The 18,442-nt window shown below is 33.6% G+C and overlaps 1 protein-coding gene across 2 annotated transcripts in view; it reads left to right on the top strand.

Annotated features, from left to right (window-relative positions):
* LAMA2 (laminin subunit alpha 2) overlaps positions 1-18,442 on the top strand; it is a 623,525-nt gene that overhangs the window by 407,194 nt on the left and 197,889 nt on the right. For both annotated transcript variants that reach the window (XM_068551053.1, XM_068551052.1), the window contains exons 21-22: positions 5,175-5,355; positions 8,211-8,347. In XM_068551053.1, coding sequence (XP_068407154.1) covers positions 5,175-5,355; positions 8,211-8,347 — 318 coding nt within the window. The remainder of the gene's footprint in view (positions 1-5,174; positions 5,356-8,210; positions 8,348-18,442) is intronic.

The raw sequence follows: 18,442 nt of genomic DNA, 5'->3' as shown, positions 1-18,442 counted from the left end.
TTTTTCAAAATAGAACGAAATTTACCATGCACTAACATTTGACCCTCAACCTATATTTCCTTGGTAGTGAATTTGTGTAATATTTACTGTAATTCAGATGCTTCTGAAACAACATACAAATTTAATCCCAGTCTATGGCGAGTCATGTATTCTTTCTTTTGCTTTTATGTTTCTGGCAGGAAAAAAAAAGTGTCACACCCTTTGCTTTTATCAAACACTTTGTACTAGTTCCATCAATGAAAAGTTCCAGCGAGCATTCTACTCAACAAAAGTTTTCAGTAGAGAAGTAAATCAAAATACTTTTTAGATACCATTTTGCTAAAATGAAACAAAAATCAAAATATGTTGCTCTCTGTTCCTGCACGTATTGCCCTGCCTTCAGTATGGTGAGCACCTGAGATTCCTCCATAAGAGTACATGGATTTGCACTATCTCTTTCACATATATATGCAAGTTTTTGGTGATAAACACTGTTAAGCAGAACCAAGCATTTCTCAGGTATCAAACTGGCCGTTCTGTAGGAAGTCTGGAAATATCATTTGCTTCTATCTCTTGAATAACATTATATGCTCTTTTTCTGTTGTTTTTGTTTTATTTTTCTGTTGGCTTTTAAAGCCCACTATGTGGCGGGACCCAGAGAAGCGATTCTGTGTGTCCTGTGGCTGCAATCCCATTGGCTCTGTGACAGCACAGTGTGATATCACAGGAAGATGTGTCTGTAAATCAGGCTTCGTAGGGAAACAGTGCAACCTCAGCAGGCAGGTGCACCGACAGGAGGAGCAGCCACAGAGAGCGCAGCCAGTGCTGGGGTCTCCCCAGAGGTGGGGTGTCAGCAGCTCCAGCGGATGTCCTCGGGGAGCCTATCGACCCGCAGCTCCGGTAATCCCAGAGGCGCTGCACGGCTCGTGCCTCAGCATGTTGTGTTCCATGTGCTGCTGCTGACCTGCTCTGGTGCCATTTTACCAAATAACGGTTGCTAAGTGTGCAAATTGCAAATGCGAAAACTAGGCAATTCCTGATTGAAGTCTTGCCTTTTAAAAATAGCTATCAATATCTTTTTTAAAGCCTATTCAAGTTCATATGTTCATAAAAGTTTCAATTGATCATGGATATGTAGAAAACAAAGAAAAATTTATCAGTAGGAACCTATAATCTTAGAAGGGGAAGGAACCTTGGGCATCATTTGGAGCAAATGAAGGGAACACACGAATGAATAAATGAAGGAAAATCTAGCAAAGGTGAGATCTAGCCAAGAAAATCTAGCCCATGGATCTGACATTTGGCTGACCTTTCATCATAATTAATGATTTTGTTACATTTCCACATTACAATTTTGTTCACGTATACAACAAACACAAGAAACGCACTTTCACACACTATAAATGTACAACATACACAAAGTAAGTTAGCATGTCTTCTACTACAAAAGTTTGGTCCCCCTTCTCACAGGGCAAAACAAAACAAATGTTGGGAGGAAGGAAGTTAGGAAGGGAGAGGGGAGAAAGGAAGAGAGGAGGAAGGAGGGAAGAATAGGTCCAAGGCCAAGTTGCAAAGTACCAGGAGACAGGACTTGCCAGTGTAGAATCAGAGCTTAGGAGAACGAAGGGTAGGGGATAGAAAAAGGAGATGGAGAAGGAGGAGGAAAAGAAGAGGAGGAAGAAGAAGGAGGAAGGGGGAGGAGAAGGAGGAAGGCAGGGAGGAAGAAGAACAAATTTATGGTTTTATTTCTTGGCTCTTTATTGACATTGTTAAAAAACTACTTTTGATATCAGACTGCCTCAGATCAAATCCCAACTCCAACACTGCCTGTAAACTGTAAAAGAGTTTCTTAAATCTTTCTGTAATTCAGCTTTTTCATCTATAGTAGGACCTACTTCATAGGGTCTGTGTTGGCTCAGATCCTCCAAGGAGCAAATGCCAAGAGATTTACTGGGGGAAACTCCAGTGAAGGATGATGGAGGAGAGAGCAGTATGCAGGGAGCCTTCTATTGAAATGCAGGTTTGACCATGTGAAAGGAGAGAGGGAAGGAAATATTGAGTAGGAAAGTCTCATTGGGTGCATTCTGCCCAAATCTCAAATTCTTAACCTGGCCAGTAGGGAGTGCCCCAGCAAAATTTGCCCATTGGAGGAATCTTGGATTGGGCAGGAAGATTCTAGTACTTCAGTGTACCAGTCATTGACTTGGAGAAGCATGACTTGCTATGAGCTTCTCCACTAGATCCAAAAGAGTGGAAACTGGGGCTTGTCAATCAGCGACACTCCCACTGCAGGCTGTCTTGCAGGGAGATCTATCCAGGCACCTCCATGGCTGTTTCCAGGTGTCATGAGAAGACTGCATAAGACACACATCTGAAGAGTTCTCAGTAAATGTTAGGTATTATTACTGTTATTATTACTATTGTTATTAAATGGAGAAATATTTAAAAGAGTTTATGTTTTTCAGAAATAAATGCATACACTTAAAAGTGAAAGAAAAGGACAATAACTGATCAGTATGTCTCCAAAATATAAATTTAGCAGAATTTTAATCCTGATACATGCCCTTTTCCTACATATCCTACAGCACTGATATATGATGGAGTGGTGTTTTGTCCTGAGACCATTTTTCCTTTGAGGCAGTATGTGTGAGAGTTAAGAGCACAGACTCTGAAGCCAGTCTGGTTGATTTGGCTGACTCCACAATTGGTTAGCTGGTAACCAAATTACTTGACCTTTCTATGCCTCAGTTTCACCACTCTGTAAAAAGTTGATGCTAATAACTATCTTCCAGGATTGCCTTGAGATTTTGAATGAATTCATATTTTTAAAGGGCTCTAGAGCAGTGCTTGGCACATAGCAAGCACAATACGTAAGTGATAGTTTTTATTATTACCCCAAATGAGAATAATTTATGGGAGCTCATCAAACTTCCTGCTGAGACTAGGCAGGCACTTTCTTCCATATATGTTTTACCTCATTAATCTCAATTACTGACTAAGAATATTTGTTCCTTAAATTTGTTTACTACAGGGTTTTCCCTGGTCTGTGAAATAAATTTTTGATCACCAATTTATTAAAATTGTATTACTGAAATTTGGTAGTATTTGTTTTGGTATAACCTAAGCTTTAAAATTACGTTAGTTAAATATTAGAAAAGTATGATAGGGACATTACTTCTCATATATTTCTTCATACAGTCAACTTTGGAATTTTTAAAATAACTAATGATTTGAAAGTTTATTTAATATTTTATTGATTTATCCATTAAAGATAGATAGATAGATAGATAGATACGCTAAGTAAAGCAAATTAAGAAATAAAGATGAATGTAAAGTACTATCTCTACAATTCATATTCTAAGTCAAGAAAATTTAGGAAATAAGGACAAATGCGAAGTACAACTTTTAAAAAAATTTTAATATATAATGTTCTAGTCTTATTTCTATGTATATATGTTTCTATTAGTGTGTGTCTGAGTGGTATGTGTGTCTTTACGGATATGTAATTAGAATTATAGTGTATATAATTTTGTATTCTGCTTTTTAAAATTTTACTTAACGCTATATTCTATGTATATTCATATCATTAAAACTGCTTCAAAACAGGATTTTAATGATTGCATATATTTCATGACATGAATGTATCACAATTTAATTTATTCAACTTTTTCTCTAACATTGAACATTTAAGTGCCTCTACAGTTACTCACTATGATAAATAATATTGTAATGGGCATGCTTGTACTTTAACCATTTTCTTAATTTCTGATTACGTATTAGAAGGATACATTGAATTGCTTTTTATGAATAAAAATACTATATGTTTTCATTTTTTCTTATAACTGAATTTAACTTCAAAATCAAGTGTTAGGTCATTTGTTAGAAGTGATGGACACTTCCTTCTTTAATTATATAGTGAAAGCTGAAATAGAACTAGAAATAAAAATAAAGTCAGCAGGAAATATAAAGATTAAAATGATTATCAAACATAACCTATTTTAGATTTAAAAAACAAAACTATTCTCAGCAACAGTCATTTTAAGAGACTAATTTTCAGTGTGATTTTGTTTTCTAGGACTTATTTTTAATATTGTTAACAGTAATGGCAAAAATACATAATGAGTCTTCTTCATTTCTCTTTGGGTGGCTCACATTAAATAGCAAGATTTATTTTTTCCAAGAAGTAATTTTTAAGTCTAATTTTCCAAAGTAGGAATTAGTTTTACAAAGAAGTAATTACTGAGACTAATTTTCCAGATAAAAATATCATAATAGTGTGACAAACTTCTGTTTAAAAGACAGCCCTGACATACTTTAAGTAGGATATGTGCTTTTCATTTTTCTGGTAGGAGTGATTTTTAATCCATCAGCATTTTCTAACATAGTCACTCTAGGTCTGATAGGTCTGATAACATGTATTTCCAGAAAGTCAGCCAAAGCTAGTAATGCTTGACCATGGAAGGTTATTTATTATAAATAGATAAGAGATATGCATATGAATCACTCATCAGAGGATGAAAGTTTCCCTTTTTCTACCTAATCTGGTGCTTTGATATGTGATCTCATAAATCAGTTTTGATTGTTAGAATGAAACCCAACAAACTAGATATCAGTCAAACCACTTATTTTGTCAGTATAGGCATAACCTAAGAGTTATATTTATAATGTGAGCCCTATAGTGATGATTAGAAGTATTTATGGATATACAACAAAAATTACATCAAATATAAGAGGGAAAAAAAGATTTATTTTAACTTTAGGCTGCTGGCCAATAATATTGAAAACATTTTTACCAAGTAAAAGGACTTAATAAGATCTGAAAATAATGAATTCAGATTACTAGGAATGAAACAAGAAAAATTTTTAATTAAATAGAAATGCCACCCTCGCTTATTTCCACATTGCCATTAGAATCTTGAGAGGTGTAGGGAAACGCTGGTGAAAACATAACAGATTGAATAATAGTGCCCTAATTCTTCCAATAATCTCGATAGAATTTCAGAGTAATTGAACTTTTCTCTTGGACATTGTAGAAAAGGTCCATTAGATTAAATGACAGCCCAGTTGTCAGAACGTCACTGAAGAACCTGGATAACCCCAGGCTCCTCTTTTCCCACCTGATCTTACCATGCATCTTGTGCCATTGTGAATTAATTGATTTAAATGTAATTTTTCTCTTTCCTCTTCTATGCCAGCCTGAAACCTTTGGCCTCCAATCGGCAAGGGGGTGTATTCCCTGCAACTGCAATTCCTTTGGGTCTAAATCATTTGACTGCGAAGAGAGTGGTCAATGTTGGTGCCAGCCCGGAGTAACAGGAAAGAAATGTGATCGCTGTGCCCACGGCTATTTCAGCTTTCAAGAAGGAGGATGCACAGGTCTGTAAATGAGACTAAGCTCCATGAATTCATTATCTGCTTTTGGTGTTTAAGCATCTGTAACAGTTGGTTCTACAAGGTTCCCAGAAGTTAAGGGAAATACACTTTGACAACAAGCAAGTATTGATATATAATGCAAATAATATTTAACCTAACATGTATATATTTTTTAAAATAAATTAGATGAAATACGTTGCAGTTTGAAACACTGCCCTATAAATAACTGTGCTTGCAATAAAAATCCATCAGCAGGTCCCGGTTCTGCTGTCTCCCTCCCTTTCTGTGACCTCTATTCATCCAGTCACTCAAAGGCTACTGCAGCTTGAAAGTCAGATGTTCAATTTTTCTGGTGCCAATATTACCTTAGTTTAAACTTTACTCGCAAGCTAATACAGTTCAACTTTTCCTTTTCCTATTGCAAAATTGGTACAAGGATCAGGGAAGTTAATATCTTTCTCTGGTACAAAAAAAAAAAAAAATGTTTTCATCTACTTCCAGGTGCCTTGAAAACTGTGATGTTCTGAGAGAGAAATAGGTTGGCTCTAGATATTTGTCAGTTCCTGAGAAATTGCAAGCCAGGTTTTCTAACCAGGGCTCCCTCAAGCAGTGTTCTCCTATGTCCAGCCACAGCCTTCCTACAGATCCTGAATGAAGAAAATAGGAATTAGCACACTACAGATGAAAGTAAAGATTGAACATTTGCCTTGATTTTATGCCACTAAGTTGGAATTGACCCCTATTCCAACAGTCACTAGGTTGAATATTACCCTTGTTTACTAAACTCACTGATGCAACATTGATGATACTCTTACACTCACAGCACCATGATAAATACGTGGCCAAGATTTTAAGATACTGTTATTGACTACTGTAGCAAATTTATGTGAGAAGTGACAGGAATAATATTTAAAGTTCTTTTAAAAGCCAATACCTTTCAGATATTCTCAACCACTTCTGATGTATACAGGTTTTATCATAAATTCAGCCATTATAAGTTATTCTGAATATTATAATTACACATCCTCTAAGAATCTATGTATGATCTCTAAGCCAATATCTGTATATACTAAAAAATTTATAGAGCTGCATTTTAAAATATACTCTGTTCTTTATAAACACAACTCTCACTAGCATTTTCACTGAATCTGAATTGATGAAAAAGTACTACACCTTCAAATATATCCACTACCAGAAATTATAAATACCAAAAAAATTATTTAAAATTATGAAACAGTGATAACATTTTAGAAATGCAAACTTAGTAGCATTTGAACCCGGAGAAGCAGAACTGAAAAAAAAAAAAATAGCACAGGATAGGCAGGGTAGCATTATGGTTGAGAGCATGACTCTCACCAAAAAGCTTGGATTTGTTTAGTGACTCCACCAGCAACTAGTTATATGACCTTGACTGAGTGACCTGGCCTCACTGTCCCTCTGCAAAATTCATCTATTAAATCAGGAAAATAATAGTATCTATCTCACTGGGGTTTTGTAAGAATTAGTTGAGTTAATGGCTATAAAAGATTCAGAGTGATGCCTGGCACTAAAAATGCTATGTAAGTGTCTATCATCATCATCGTCATTATCATTTTTGTTTATTAGTATTATCAATTGTGATAAACATTCTGTTTACGTAGGGAAAACTAGCTAATTACTCGTCTTCCTATTCAGTGTTGTGCTTCCATTGAAGAACTACTTAGAGAATTTCTACTTGCAAGTAGATTGTAACTGTCCCAAGACATTCTTTAGCACATAAGTTTAAACATAATGTAAAATATTTTTCTTCTTAATAAATGGTATATATAAAATAAATCCTTTGGCTTAAAATTAGCAACAACAACAATAATAAAAACAACAGCTAACATTTATGTCAAGCATCGTGCTAAACATTTTTCACAGCGGGATAGAATGCTGTGAGCAATGATAATTATGATCCCTTGAAAAGCGAACTTAATCAAATAAACTAAATGTATTTTTAAAAAGATTTAATCATCATATAACTAATTAAAGATTTCTCATAACATTAGTCTTCTATTTGAATCTGAGTATTTGATGGTATTTTTCTTTCACTTTTTTGATTTGAAATGCTGCACTAAAGTATACTCAGCAACTGAGTCAACTATAGCTAATAAGTGGCATGCGTTCCTTGTCTTGAATGGCTTTGAAGATCTTCTCAAATCTTTTTTTTTTTTCCTTCAGATCTTATTTTTGCATTCTTTGAGAAAGTGCAATGGATAGGGATGTTTGCACTCTTCATATATCATATCATAGCTAGGAAAATGAAAAATCCATTGAAAAGAAATAAGGCAGGTGGTAAATGAAACTCAAAAAATATTTTTATATGTAAATATATTTCTATAGTTCAACTATTTAAAAAATATTTGCAAAACTGAAATATCCTGATGTCATTTTAATTAAATGTGTGATATATTGAATTTAGGAAGCTTATTAAGCTTACTGTTTTTATTGCAAATCTGAGTCATCAACAGGAAGGAAATATTAATCTATATAGCACAGAAACATTAGTTATGAACTTAAAATAAATATAGAAACAGAATTGTAACCTTGATAGTATCTAGATATAAGGGAATACAGTTAACAGGGAATCTGATAACATCGGTTCTTTTTATCCTTAATCGAAAGGCAAAAATGTTTTACCCTTTAAAATTATTAAATGAAATTCAGTATATATTTATTGAACAACGCCTCTGAAATACACTGTACTATAATATAAAAGATGAATGAGGTGAATCATTTTCAAGGCTCTTTAACCAAATAAGACAACACAAATCACAAAAAAACAACACACTTTATATCAAATTATTTTTTTCTTTTTTATCCTTTCACCTGTGAAGCTTGTGACTGTTCCCATCTGGGTAATAATTGTGACCCAAAGACTGGTCGATGCATTTGCCCACCCAATACCATTGGAGAGAAATGTTCTAAATGTGTACCTAATACCTGGGGCCACAGCATTACCACTGGTTGTAAGGTGAGTGAATTGCTTTATTTCATCTCATAATGTCTTTTAAGGATTTCTATTTTGGTAGACCTCAGTAGTCTGGCATTTCAAAAGTCAATATTATATTACAAAACAATACAGAACTATCACTATAGCATGCTTGCAGGTATTGATCAGTATCTTACATTTTACTTGATAAAGTAAATATACATTCATGCAGCTTCATCCATGATATTTACAAAAAAAAAAGGAGGAAAAAGAACCAAAACTTCTAAAATAAAACCGGAAACATCTATAACTTCATACCTACACACAATGAATGTATCTGCAAAGTACAAGGAAATTAAGAACGAATTAAAAGAATTTGCCAAAAATCCATAAGAATTTCCCCCAACTTATAACTAGGTGTCAGTTTTCAGGAAGTAGTTGAGAGGATTCTGAAGAGTCATATAAACAACCTTTAGCTTACAAAACTACCCATTTTTTTTTTTCCATGAGTGGACCATAGAAAGTGGTGTGACCAGACTCACATTTAGAGAAATCTATACAGCTTCAGGGTAGAAGGCTGCGTGTAAGGCCTTTGCAGAAATGTTGGTGAGAGTTGACAGAGGTTTGGCCCCAGTCAATTATCCACTAGCATTTAGGGGGCAAGCTAAGTTATAGAACTCCTAGACTGATACGGCCTGCTGAACTCAGGTATTTAGGGGGTGAGAAAGAGAAGGAGTAGGGATGCCTGCCAGGTTTTGCTTTGCAACAGGTGATCATATCATTTACTGCTAGAGGGATAATAGGAGGAGATGCAAGTTCAAAAAGGAAAGGCGATGAGTTCGGGGTTTTTTGTCAACTTTTTGTGAGACTTTAATTAAATAAAATACAATTCACCTATTTAAAGTGATGAGTTTTGATTAATGATTACAGTTGTATAACCAACCCTTGTGCTCCATTGCAGTCTACTTCCCCTCCCCCCCGCCCCCAATCAGCACCAGGAAACTACTCTTTTCATTCTATCACTATAGTTGTGCCATTTCTACAAATTCACATAAATATAGTCATATTCCATGTTGTTGTTTGGAGGGCTTTTTTGTTTGTTTTGGGGGATTATTTTTATTTTGGCTTTCTCTACTTAGTATAATGCTTTTGTAATTCATCCATCTGTTATATTTTATCAGTAGTTCTTTTTAATTGTTTAATAATTTTTCATTGTATGATATGCTATGACTTGGGTCATTTCCAATTTGGTCCTATTATGAATAATTTTGCTGTGACCATTAGTGTATAAATGTCGAAAGCAAGTGTGTAGACACATTTTCATTCCTCTTCACAAGAACACTCCACATCCCTGCCCGTACTCAAGATTCTAGTCGTTTTTTTAATTTTAAGCATTCAATTGGGTGTGTATTCATATATTTGCATTTCTTTTTTTTGGGGGGGGGGGGTTTGTTTACTTAGTAATATGTTGAAAGAGTTCTTTATATATTCAGGATACTAGCCCTTTAATACATCTAGTTCTGCAACTGTTTTCTCCTAGTATATGACTTGCTTTTCAATTCCTCTAAGTATCTTTAATTTTTATAAAAATTAGTTAATTATCTTTTTCTTTCATGGTTCATGCTTTTTATGGTCCATCTAGGAAGTAAATTTATATTTCTTAAAGGTCTAAAGTATCTCTCCTGTGTTTTCTTCAAGAAGTTTCACAGTTTTGTTTTATGTTTTAAATTTGGGTCCATGTTCAATTTTCAATATTAATTTTTATATATGGTGTAAAGTAAAGGTCAAAATTCACTTTTTTTCTGGATGTCCAATTTTTCCAACACCAATTGTTGAAAAGGCTATCTTATTTTCCCCATTGAATTACTTTGATTCCTTTGTCAAAATAAACTGACCACATATGCGTTCACACATTTCTGGACTCTATTCTGTTTCATTGATTTATGTCTATCCTTATGCTGACAGCACACTGTCTTGATCACTGTAGCTTTCTAGCAAGGAATGAAATTAGGTGGTATAAGCTCTCCAACCTTGTTCATCATTTCCCATACCGTTTGGTTACATTGAATCCTTTGCATTTCCATATAAATTGACAACTCAGTTTGCCAATCTCTTTCTAAAAAACCTGCTAAGATTTGATTGGGATTATGTTAAATCTACAGGTCAATTTGGGAAAAATTGACATTTTAAGAACATCAGATCTTCCAGTGTATGAACATGGCATAACTTTCCATTTAGTTAAGTCTTTATCATTTTCCTCAACAATGTTTTATAGGTTTTGGTGTGCAAGACTTGCACATGCATTATTAAATTTACTGTTATATTTCATATTTTTGATGCAAATGCTATTATTTGTTCCATTTCAGTTTCCAATTGTTTGTTACTAGAATAGAAAAATACAATTATTTTTATATATTAACCTTCTATACTGCAATCTTCCTAAGCTTATTAGTTTTACTTGCTTTTTGGTAGATTCATTAGGATTTTTTATCTAGACAATAGTGTCATCCGCAAATTGAGTTTTACTTCTCCCTCTCCAATCCCTGTAAGTTTTATTTCATTTTCTTGACCTACTGCGGTAAATTGTTGACTAGAAGAAGTTGGAGCAAACATCTTTGTCTCATTCCTTATGTTAAGTAGAAAGCATTCAGTCTTTTATAATTAAAACATAATTAAGAATGATGTTAGCTATATTTTACTTATAGATGCTCTTTATCAGTTTTAGGATGTCTCTCATGTTCCTAGGTTGCTAAGAACTTTCATCAGGAATGTGTGTTCAATTTTGTCAAATGAATTTCTTCAGCTATTGAGATGATCATATGATTTTTCTTTTTAAGCTGTTAATATGGTGAATCATATTGATTGATTTTCAAATGTTGATCCAGCTTTGTAATCCTCAGATAAACCCTGCTTGATCATGGGAGATGATTCTTTTAGAATTATTTTAGATTATGTTTGCTAGCATTTTGTAAATGGTTTTTGGATCTACATTCATAAGGAATATTGGTTTATATTTTTCGTAGTGTTGTTTTCCAGTTTTGGTATTAGGGTACTGCTAGCCTCATGAAATAGATTGGGAAGTATTCCCATCACATAATTTCTGAAGAGTTTACATAATCAATGAAATAGAAAATAAAAATACTCTAGAAAAAAGTCAGTGAAGCCCAAAACTGATTCTTTGGAAAGATTAATAAAGTTGACAATACTCTGAGAAGACTGATCAAGAAGAAAAGAGAGAAGAAACAAAACCATGAATAAAGAAGGGGACATAACTATAGATCCTATAGACATTAAAAGAATAATATGGGAATAATCTGAACAACTTAAAACAATAAATTTGATAACATATTAAATGAACTGAATGGAGGAATGTTTTCAAAGGTTTATTTTAACATCCCTTTTTTTTCCCTTACTTTGAAGTTAATTTGCCCTTGCGTTTCATGTTTCTTAAGGTGAAAACTTAAATTATTGACTTGAGATCTTTCTTCTTTACTAATATAAGCACTTCATATTATAAATTTCCTTCCAGGCACTACTTTAATTGTATCCCATACATGTTGATATGTTGTGTCTCAATTTTCATTGTTTAAAATATTCTTACTTATTTTATTTTTAATCCAATGATTATTTAAAAGTATGTTCTTTATTTTGCAAATATTTGGGAATTTTCAAGATCTCTTTCTGTTATTGTCATCTAGTTCTGTATTGGTCTGAAAACATAATTTATTTTTTAGTCCTTTTGAATATATAGAGATTTGTTTTTTGTCTCAGAATCGTATCCATTTTGATTAACATGTATCCTTGAAAACAAGGTGTGTTATGTTCTGGCGTCGTTGGATAAAATCTTCTCTAAAAGTCAATTATCTTTAATGATTTTTATGTCTGCATGTTTTCTCAATACCTGAGGGTGTTGAGCTATACCTGTGATCTATTTCTTCTTGCAGTTCTCTCGGGTTTTGATTCATGTATTTTGTAGCAGTGATATTAGGTGTATGCTCATTTAAGATGAATCTATCTTTTTGAAAAGTTGATGCCTTTTTCATTATGAAGCATCCCTGTTTATCCATGATAATGTTCCTTGTTCTGAAGTGTACTTTTTTCTGATATTCATATAGCTATTCTGTCTTTCTTCTGATTGGTGTTTTTGTGGTCGTATACATTTTTAAACATTATCATTTATTCCATCTCTTTTTAAAAATAGTTTAATGTGTTTCTTTTAGGTAGCATATATCTAAATCTGTTGTTTATCTTGCCTTAATGCTTCAGCCTCTTAATTCAAGTATTTAAATCATTTCCATTTAATGTAATTATCAGTATGAATGGGTTAAGTCTACATTTTGCTATTTGCTTTATATTTGCCCTATCTGCTCTTACCTTCATTTTTCTTCTTTTTCTACCTCACTTTGGACTGAGTAATTTTTTATAATTACATTTTATATTCACTTTGACTTCTTAGCTCTACTTATTTATTTTATATTTTTGTCTTTGTCTAGGGATATACATCTTTAACTTTTCATAATGTACCTTAAAATAATGTTTTACCACTTTACATTTAACATAAGAAACTTGCAAGGGTAAACCTCTAATTTTCTTTCTTATCTTTATGCTATTGTTGTCATATATTTTACTTCTATATATTATATGTCCCACAATATAATCTTATAATTTTGATTTAAATAATCAATTATTTTTTCAAAAGGAGAAAAAACTTATTTTCTGTTTTTCTATATGAATATCAATTCCAGTGCTCTTTATTCCTTTGGGTACATCCAAATTTCTATTATTATTATTATTATTATTTCTAGTATTTCAGGCCTGCTGACAATGACTCTTTCAATTTTTGTTACCAAAAGTCTCTATTTTTCCTTCATTTTTCAAAGTTATTGTTTCTGAGTATATAATCCTAAATCCTGTTTTTCAGCAATTTGATTATGTTGTCTTTTTGTAGTCACCTTATATTCATTTCTCAGGGGGTTAGTTGGACTTAGATCTGTGGGATTGCAGATTTCATCAAAGTTGGAAATTTTCCAGCCATTATATCTTTAAATTTTTGTTTGTTTGTTTTTCATCCCCATTGTCTCCTTCTGGAACTCATTATGTATGTGTTGGACCACTTGATATTTTCCCACAGCTCACTGAAATTCTGCTTATTCTTTCATTCTTCTTTTTTCTATATTCTTCATTTTTGTTAGTATCTATTGTTAGATATTGTTCAAATTCACTGATTTTTTTTTTCTGTAGTATCTAATCTGTTGTTAATCCAGTTGCTAGTCTTTTTCATTTCAAATATGTATCTTTCATCTTTAAATTTCCTTTTGGATCTTTTTATATCTTTCATTTCTCTCCTCCTTATATTCACATTTTTCATTTATCCTTGAGAATATTTATTTGTAATATTTATAAATATTGGTTTTTGTAAGGTAGTTTTCTGCTAATTCCATCATTTGTTTTATTTCAAAATCATGCTTACTGGTTGATTTTTTTTTTCCTGGTTATGAACTATATTTTCTTGCTTCTTTGTGTGACTGGTGATTTTTATTTGGATGCCAGATGTTGTACATTTTTTCATTGTTGCACATTAGATTTTGTTGTATTCCTTTAAGGAGAGTTGAACTTTATCCTGGCTATCAGGTTAGTTACTCATCGATCACTTGAATCCTTTTGATGCTTGCTTTTAAATTTTATTAGGGAAGGTCCAGAGCAGCCTTTAATCTAGGAATCACTTAGCCCTACTACTAAGGGGCTAAATACATTGAGAACACTACCCAGTGCATTACTATCTGTTCACTCTGGCTATTGGGAATATTAATTATTCCAAGCTTTCTGTGGACTCTAGGAATTTTTCAGCCTCAAGCTTTCCAATTATTTTTTTCTCCAACTATGTAGAATTTCATTCCATGCATGCACAGATCAGTACTTAACCAACAACTCAAGGGAACCCTTCTGCATATCTCTGGAATTTTCTCTCTAACTTCCTTCTTTTTGGACACGTATTCTACTTGTCTTCCATAAATTCTAATTGCCTCAGGTTCTCCAAACTCTACGCTGTTTCTCAACAGCGTAGTTTTTGGGCTTTATTTGGGTTTCCCCTCTTTGGGTTGCAGACTAGACTCTGCATGTTCTAACTCATTTGTTTTCTAACTCATTTGTTTTCCTTCTCTCAAAAATCACAGTCCTTCGCTTCCTGTTATCCAATGTTTGAAAACAGTTATTTCTTGGTTTTTATTTGTGTGTGTGTTTTGTTTTTAGTTTTGTAGTTTAACAGATTAAAATAGAGGAGATAAAACATGTAAGTGCTCTAAAAACTAAGAGACTGTTTAAAAAGAAGGAATATTCTTTAGTGCCTAGTGCAACACAAAGGTCAAGTAAGATTAGGGCTGAACTGTGTCCATTAAATTTAAGAGCAATAAATAAGGGCATTTTTGATGTTAGTGAGAGCCATTCCAGTTGATCACACTGGACTGAGAAATACTGGAACATAATGACCAAGTGTGGCCTGTTTGACTCCATGGTAGTACTCTATAGAGATGTAAACTATTATTTTCTACTGAGTTAGCACACATGTAGACTGTAACCATTCTTACATATATGATAAAGTTTCTGAATACCTTCGTCTAGAATACACTGATCTAGAGGAAAACAAGAGTATTGGTGACTGTTCAAGGAAGCGCAGATACATGACTTCAGTTAGACATGTGGTTAAATTAAAAACTGGATAGGGCACTCATTTTTCTATTGCCAACAGCACTATTAAGTCTGAAGGTCCATAGAGCTACATTTTTGGAAACAAAACAAAAATTTCTCAAGAGTTCCAAAGATTTTTGATGAGTATGAACAATGTTTTAAGTTTCTGTGACTGACATTTTTCATTTTCAACCTCAAATCCAAGCATCTGCCCCATCGCTTGACTCATGAATAAGTTGTACATAAACTTAAGAGGGTTCCATGTTATCTACAAAATCCTATGATGTGACCAAAATCTAATGAAACTCCTGAAATTGAAGCTGATGCTTAATGTTCAGGATGTAAATCAGGGTAGAATGTAGACCAAGTTTTTTTTTAAGCATTTGTATGTTTGATACCATTATGTTTACTGATCATTGAATAAACATTATATTGACTGAGGTCAATCGAAATATTTTGATTACTTTGAACCACTGTTAAAAATTTAAATTTCTGAATAGCTAGACACTTCATCATTATGAATAATTACAAAAAAATTCATACAGCCCTCACAAATATTTATAAGCAAGTATCCTACTATTTAAAAATCTTGGATGAGTATAATCTAAATGAACAGTGATTTGAGATTTATAGCTTTCGTTTCTTTGTGTCATGGATAATTTCTCTGTGCTGAGGTATGAGCACACACATCATCTGAGCTTTTATTGAACTAGAATACAAAACCTGCCATCTTTCACTAGCAGGGGAATAGTGCATAAATCCTCTATTGCTAAACAAACATTACATCTAATTATGATTTACGTTTCATGTTGGCTATAGTACTATCTAAACATATGGTTAATGGTCTCTTTTATTCTCTACTATAACTTCCTGAATAAACTCCCTGATATGGAAAGGTCCCAATGTCTATCTGTACAGTTGACTAGTCTTTAAGAATTAATGCTTTCGTTTTATAAATTTGTAGCAGACATTTCATATTTTAGTTAAAATCTAAAGACAGTTATTTTAGTTAATAAAGTCTAAGACATCTATTTTAGTTAAGTATCTCATAAAACAATTTTTAAAGTTATTATACGATTATAGTTTCCATAACATATCATAATTTTCTTTCTGATTATGGTCAGTTTTGTTTAAATGAGTCAAGGAAAAATTACTTAAAGGAATAAGTCAGTCATCCTTATTTTGAATTCTCATTCCACATCTGATGTTCTATAAGGACGAGTTACGTGGGGGGATAGCAGTTGTTTGTTCTATGCTTTGGAAACTATGGCCATGTTTGTAGTATAATAAATAATCACACTTTAGATCTTTGAGGTTAAAATACCTTTTAGGAGCATCCCCTACTGCAGGCCTTTTAACTGGATAGCAATGAAGACAGAAAAATACTGAACCAGAAAGACACAAAAAATAAGGCCAGGTGATATTTTAATATCAGAATCTGGGAAAATATTTCACCAAACATTTCGACAGGGAAGAGATAATAGATGGGAAGCTGGTGATTGCACATCCCATCCTGGAAAGTGTTGTCCCATAAGTAAACTGCTGGCAGGAGCGGAAGCAGGAATAGCCCTAGTAGTTGTGGGTATAAGAATTAAGCTGAGCAATCAAAGTGTGAGAAGTGCAAAGTGAGATCCAGCCAGACTTGGATCTGGAAATTTGGCAAGTTGTTATGCATATGAGTATGCCACAGAGCTGTAGATCTGAGAAGGATAATTAATAGAAAATCACCAGAAAGAGGTCATAGACTAAGTACAAAGCCTGTATGGTGGCAAACTCAGACACAGAGACAGGTGGTATACTCACTTGGGAGACAGAAACCACACTAGTTGTTTAAACAGGGAAAGTAGAATATAAAGAATTGTTAATCGGTAAAAGGATAAAAGAGGGATATAAAATGTCCTGAAGTAGTAGGTACAGAAGAGTAGCTACTACTTCCAGGGTGAGGGGTGGTGGACAGTAAAGGAACCAAGGGCTAGGGGAGGGCATCCCCCTGCCCGCCACTCCCAACAAGGCTTAAGTTCAGACATAGTTGAAAAGAATGTGGCTACCACAGGAATGCATAGCCTGCTGGTGGTAAAACACAAACAATAATAGTAATACACAAAACTTGCCAGAGTTTGTGGGCAAGTGTTGGTCTATAGACGCTACCCATCATTGCTGGAGGATATGGGTATGCTGGAGCTACTTAGAAGCAGCCTGTTGTGGTCAGAGCTTGTGTGCAGACCTAAGCAGCCTAAGGGAGAGAGTGGCCTGATGGCATAGCTGGAATTCTTTCTGGGCCTCTGGGCTCCCATGCTAAATAATTAAATAATAATGATGGCAATATTAATGAAGAACCAGAACCCAGACAGAAATGTCTTTCCATCACTATGGCCTTCTAATGAATAAGCCTAACGTTCTGCTACCTGGCCAGGGAGAAATGTCCACAGGGTCTAACTGCAGTATCACAAAGCAGGACAAGGAGGAGTGAGTTTAGAGCTCAGAAACAGCAGAGTAATCACTGGCACAGCTGATCTGTGAAAATGATGTATTCCAAGACCTTAAATAACATTTAGAAATCCAGTTGAATTTTAATTAAAATGCAAGGAACTATGAGGTCTAAATCAGAAACAGAGAGCCTTAAGCAATAGGAGACGAAGAGACATGTGGATGAGCAGCAATTGAAGATTGCTGCTGAGATGAGATAAAGGAATTATTGAAAAGAAGCTAAAGATGCAGCAGTGTAATTAAAATAAGTATTGGTGGTATATACATACAAGAGAATTTTCATGGTGTAGAATGGAAAGGACAAAATGGAGAACAAATTTGAGAGGCAAATAGGGAAACGACTACAGAAAATAGTAGTATATTATTGATTTGGCAGACAGACAAAAATGATGTACTTTAAGAATTATAAGTGATCCTGAAGAAGAATATTGATAAATTAGAACAGAAGTAAAAATCAAAAACAAATTTGAAGAAATAGCACTGAATTAAAGAACAATTTTATTCTCAAACTGAAAGAACTCACCATGTTCCAGTAAATTAATTTTTAAAAAGATTCAAGCTTTTAAAAACTCTAGCAAAACTTGGCATTTTATTTTATTTTTTAAATTTTTTATGTTTTTAATATTTTTTTAACATCTTTTTTGGAATATAATTGCTTTACAATGGTGTGTTAGTTTCTGCTGTATAACAAAGTGAGTCAGCTATACGTATACATATAACCCCATATCTCTTCCCTCTTAAAAAAAAAAAAAAGTAGCTGCTTAAACATGAATATCAGAAGGAAAATAAAAAGATATCTTGAATTAGTAGCTTGATCCCCTTCTGTGCTAGTTTCCTTTTCCCAGAAATACACTTTGTACTGTTTTGTTAGTTGAGTTTTAAGTGTCTCAAGAGGTGGTGGATCTGGCACTTCCTTGGCAGCATATTTCACAGTCTAATAATCTTAATAACTTCAGTACTCTGGAA

This window comes from Eschrichtius robustus, chromosome 9 (assembly GCF_028021215.1).
Source record: "Eschrichtius robustus isolate mEscRob2 chromosome 9, mEscRob2.pri, whole genome shotgun sequence".
Lineage (NCBI taxonomy): Eukaryota > Metazoa > Chordata > Mammalia > Artiodactyla > Eschrichtiidae > Eschrichtius > Eschrichtius robustus.
Note: the sequence above shows the minus strand (reverse complement) of the source record. Positions and strands in the feature narration are given on the sequence as shown.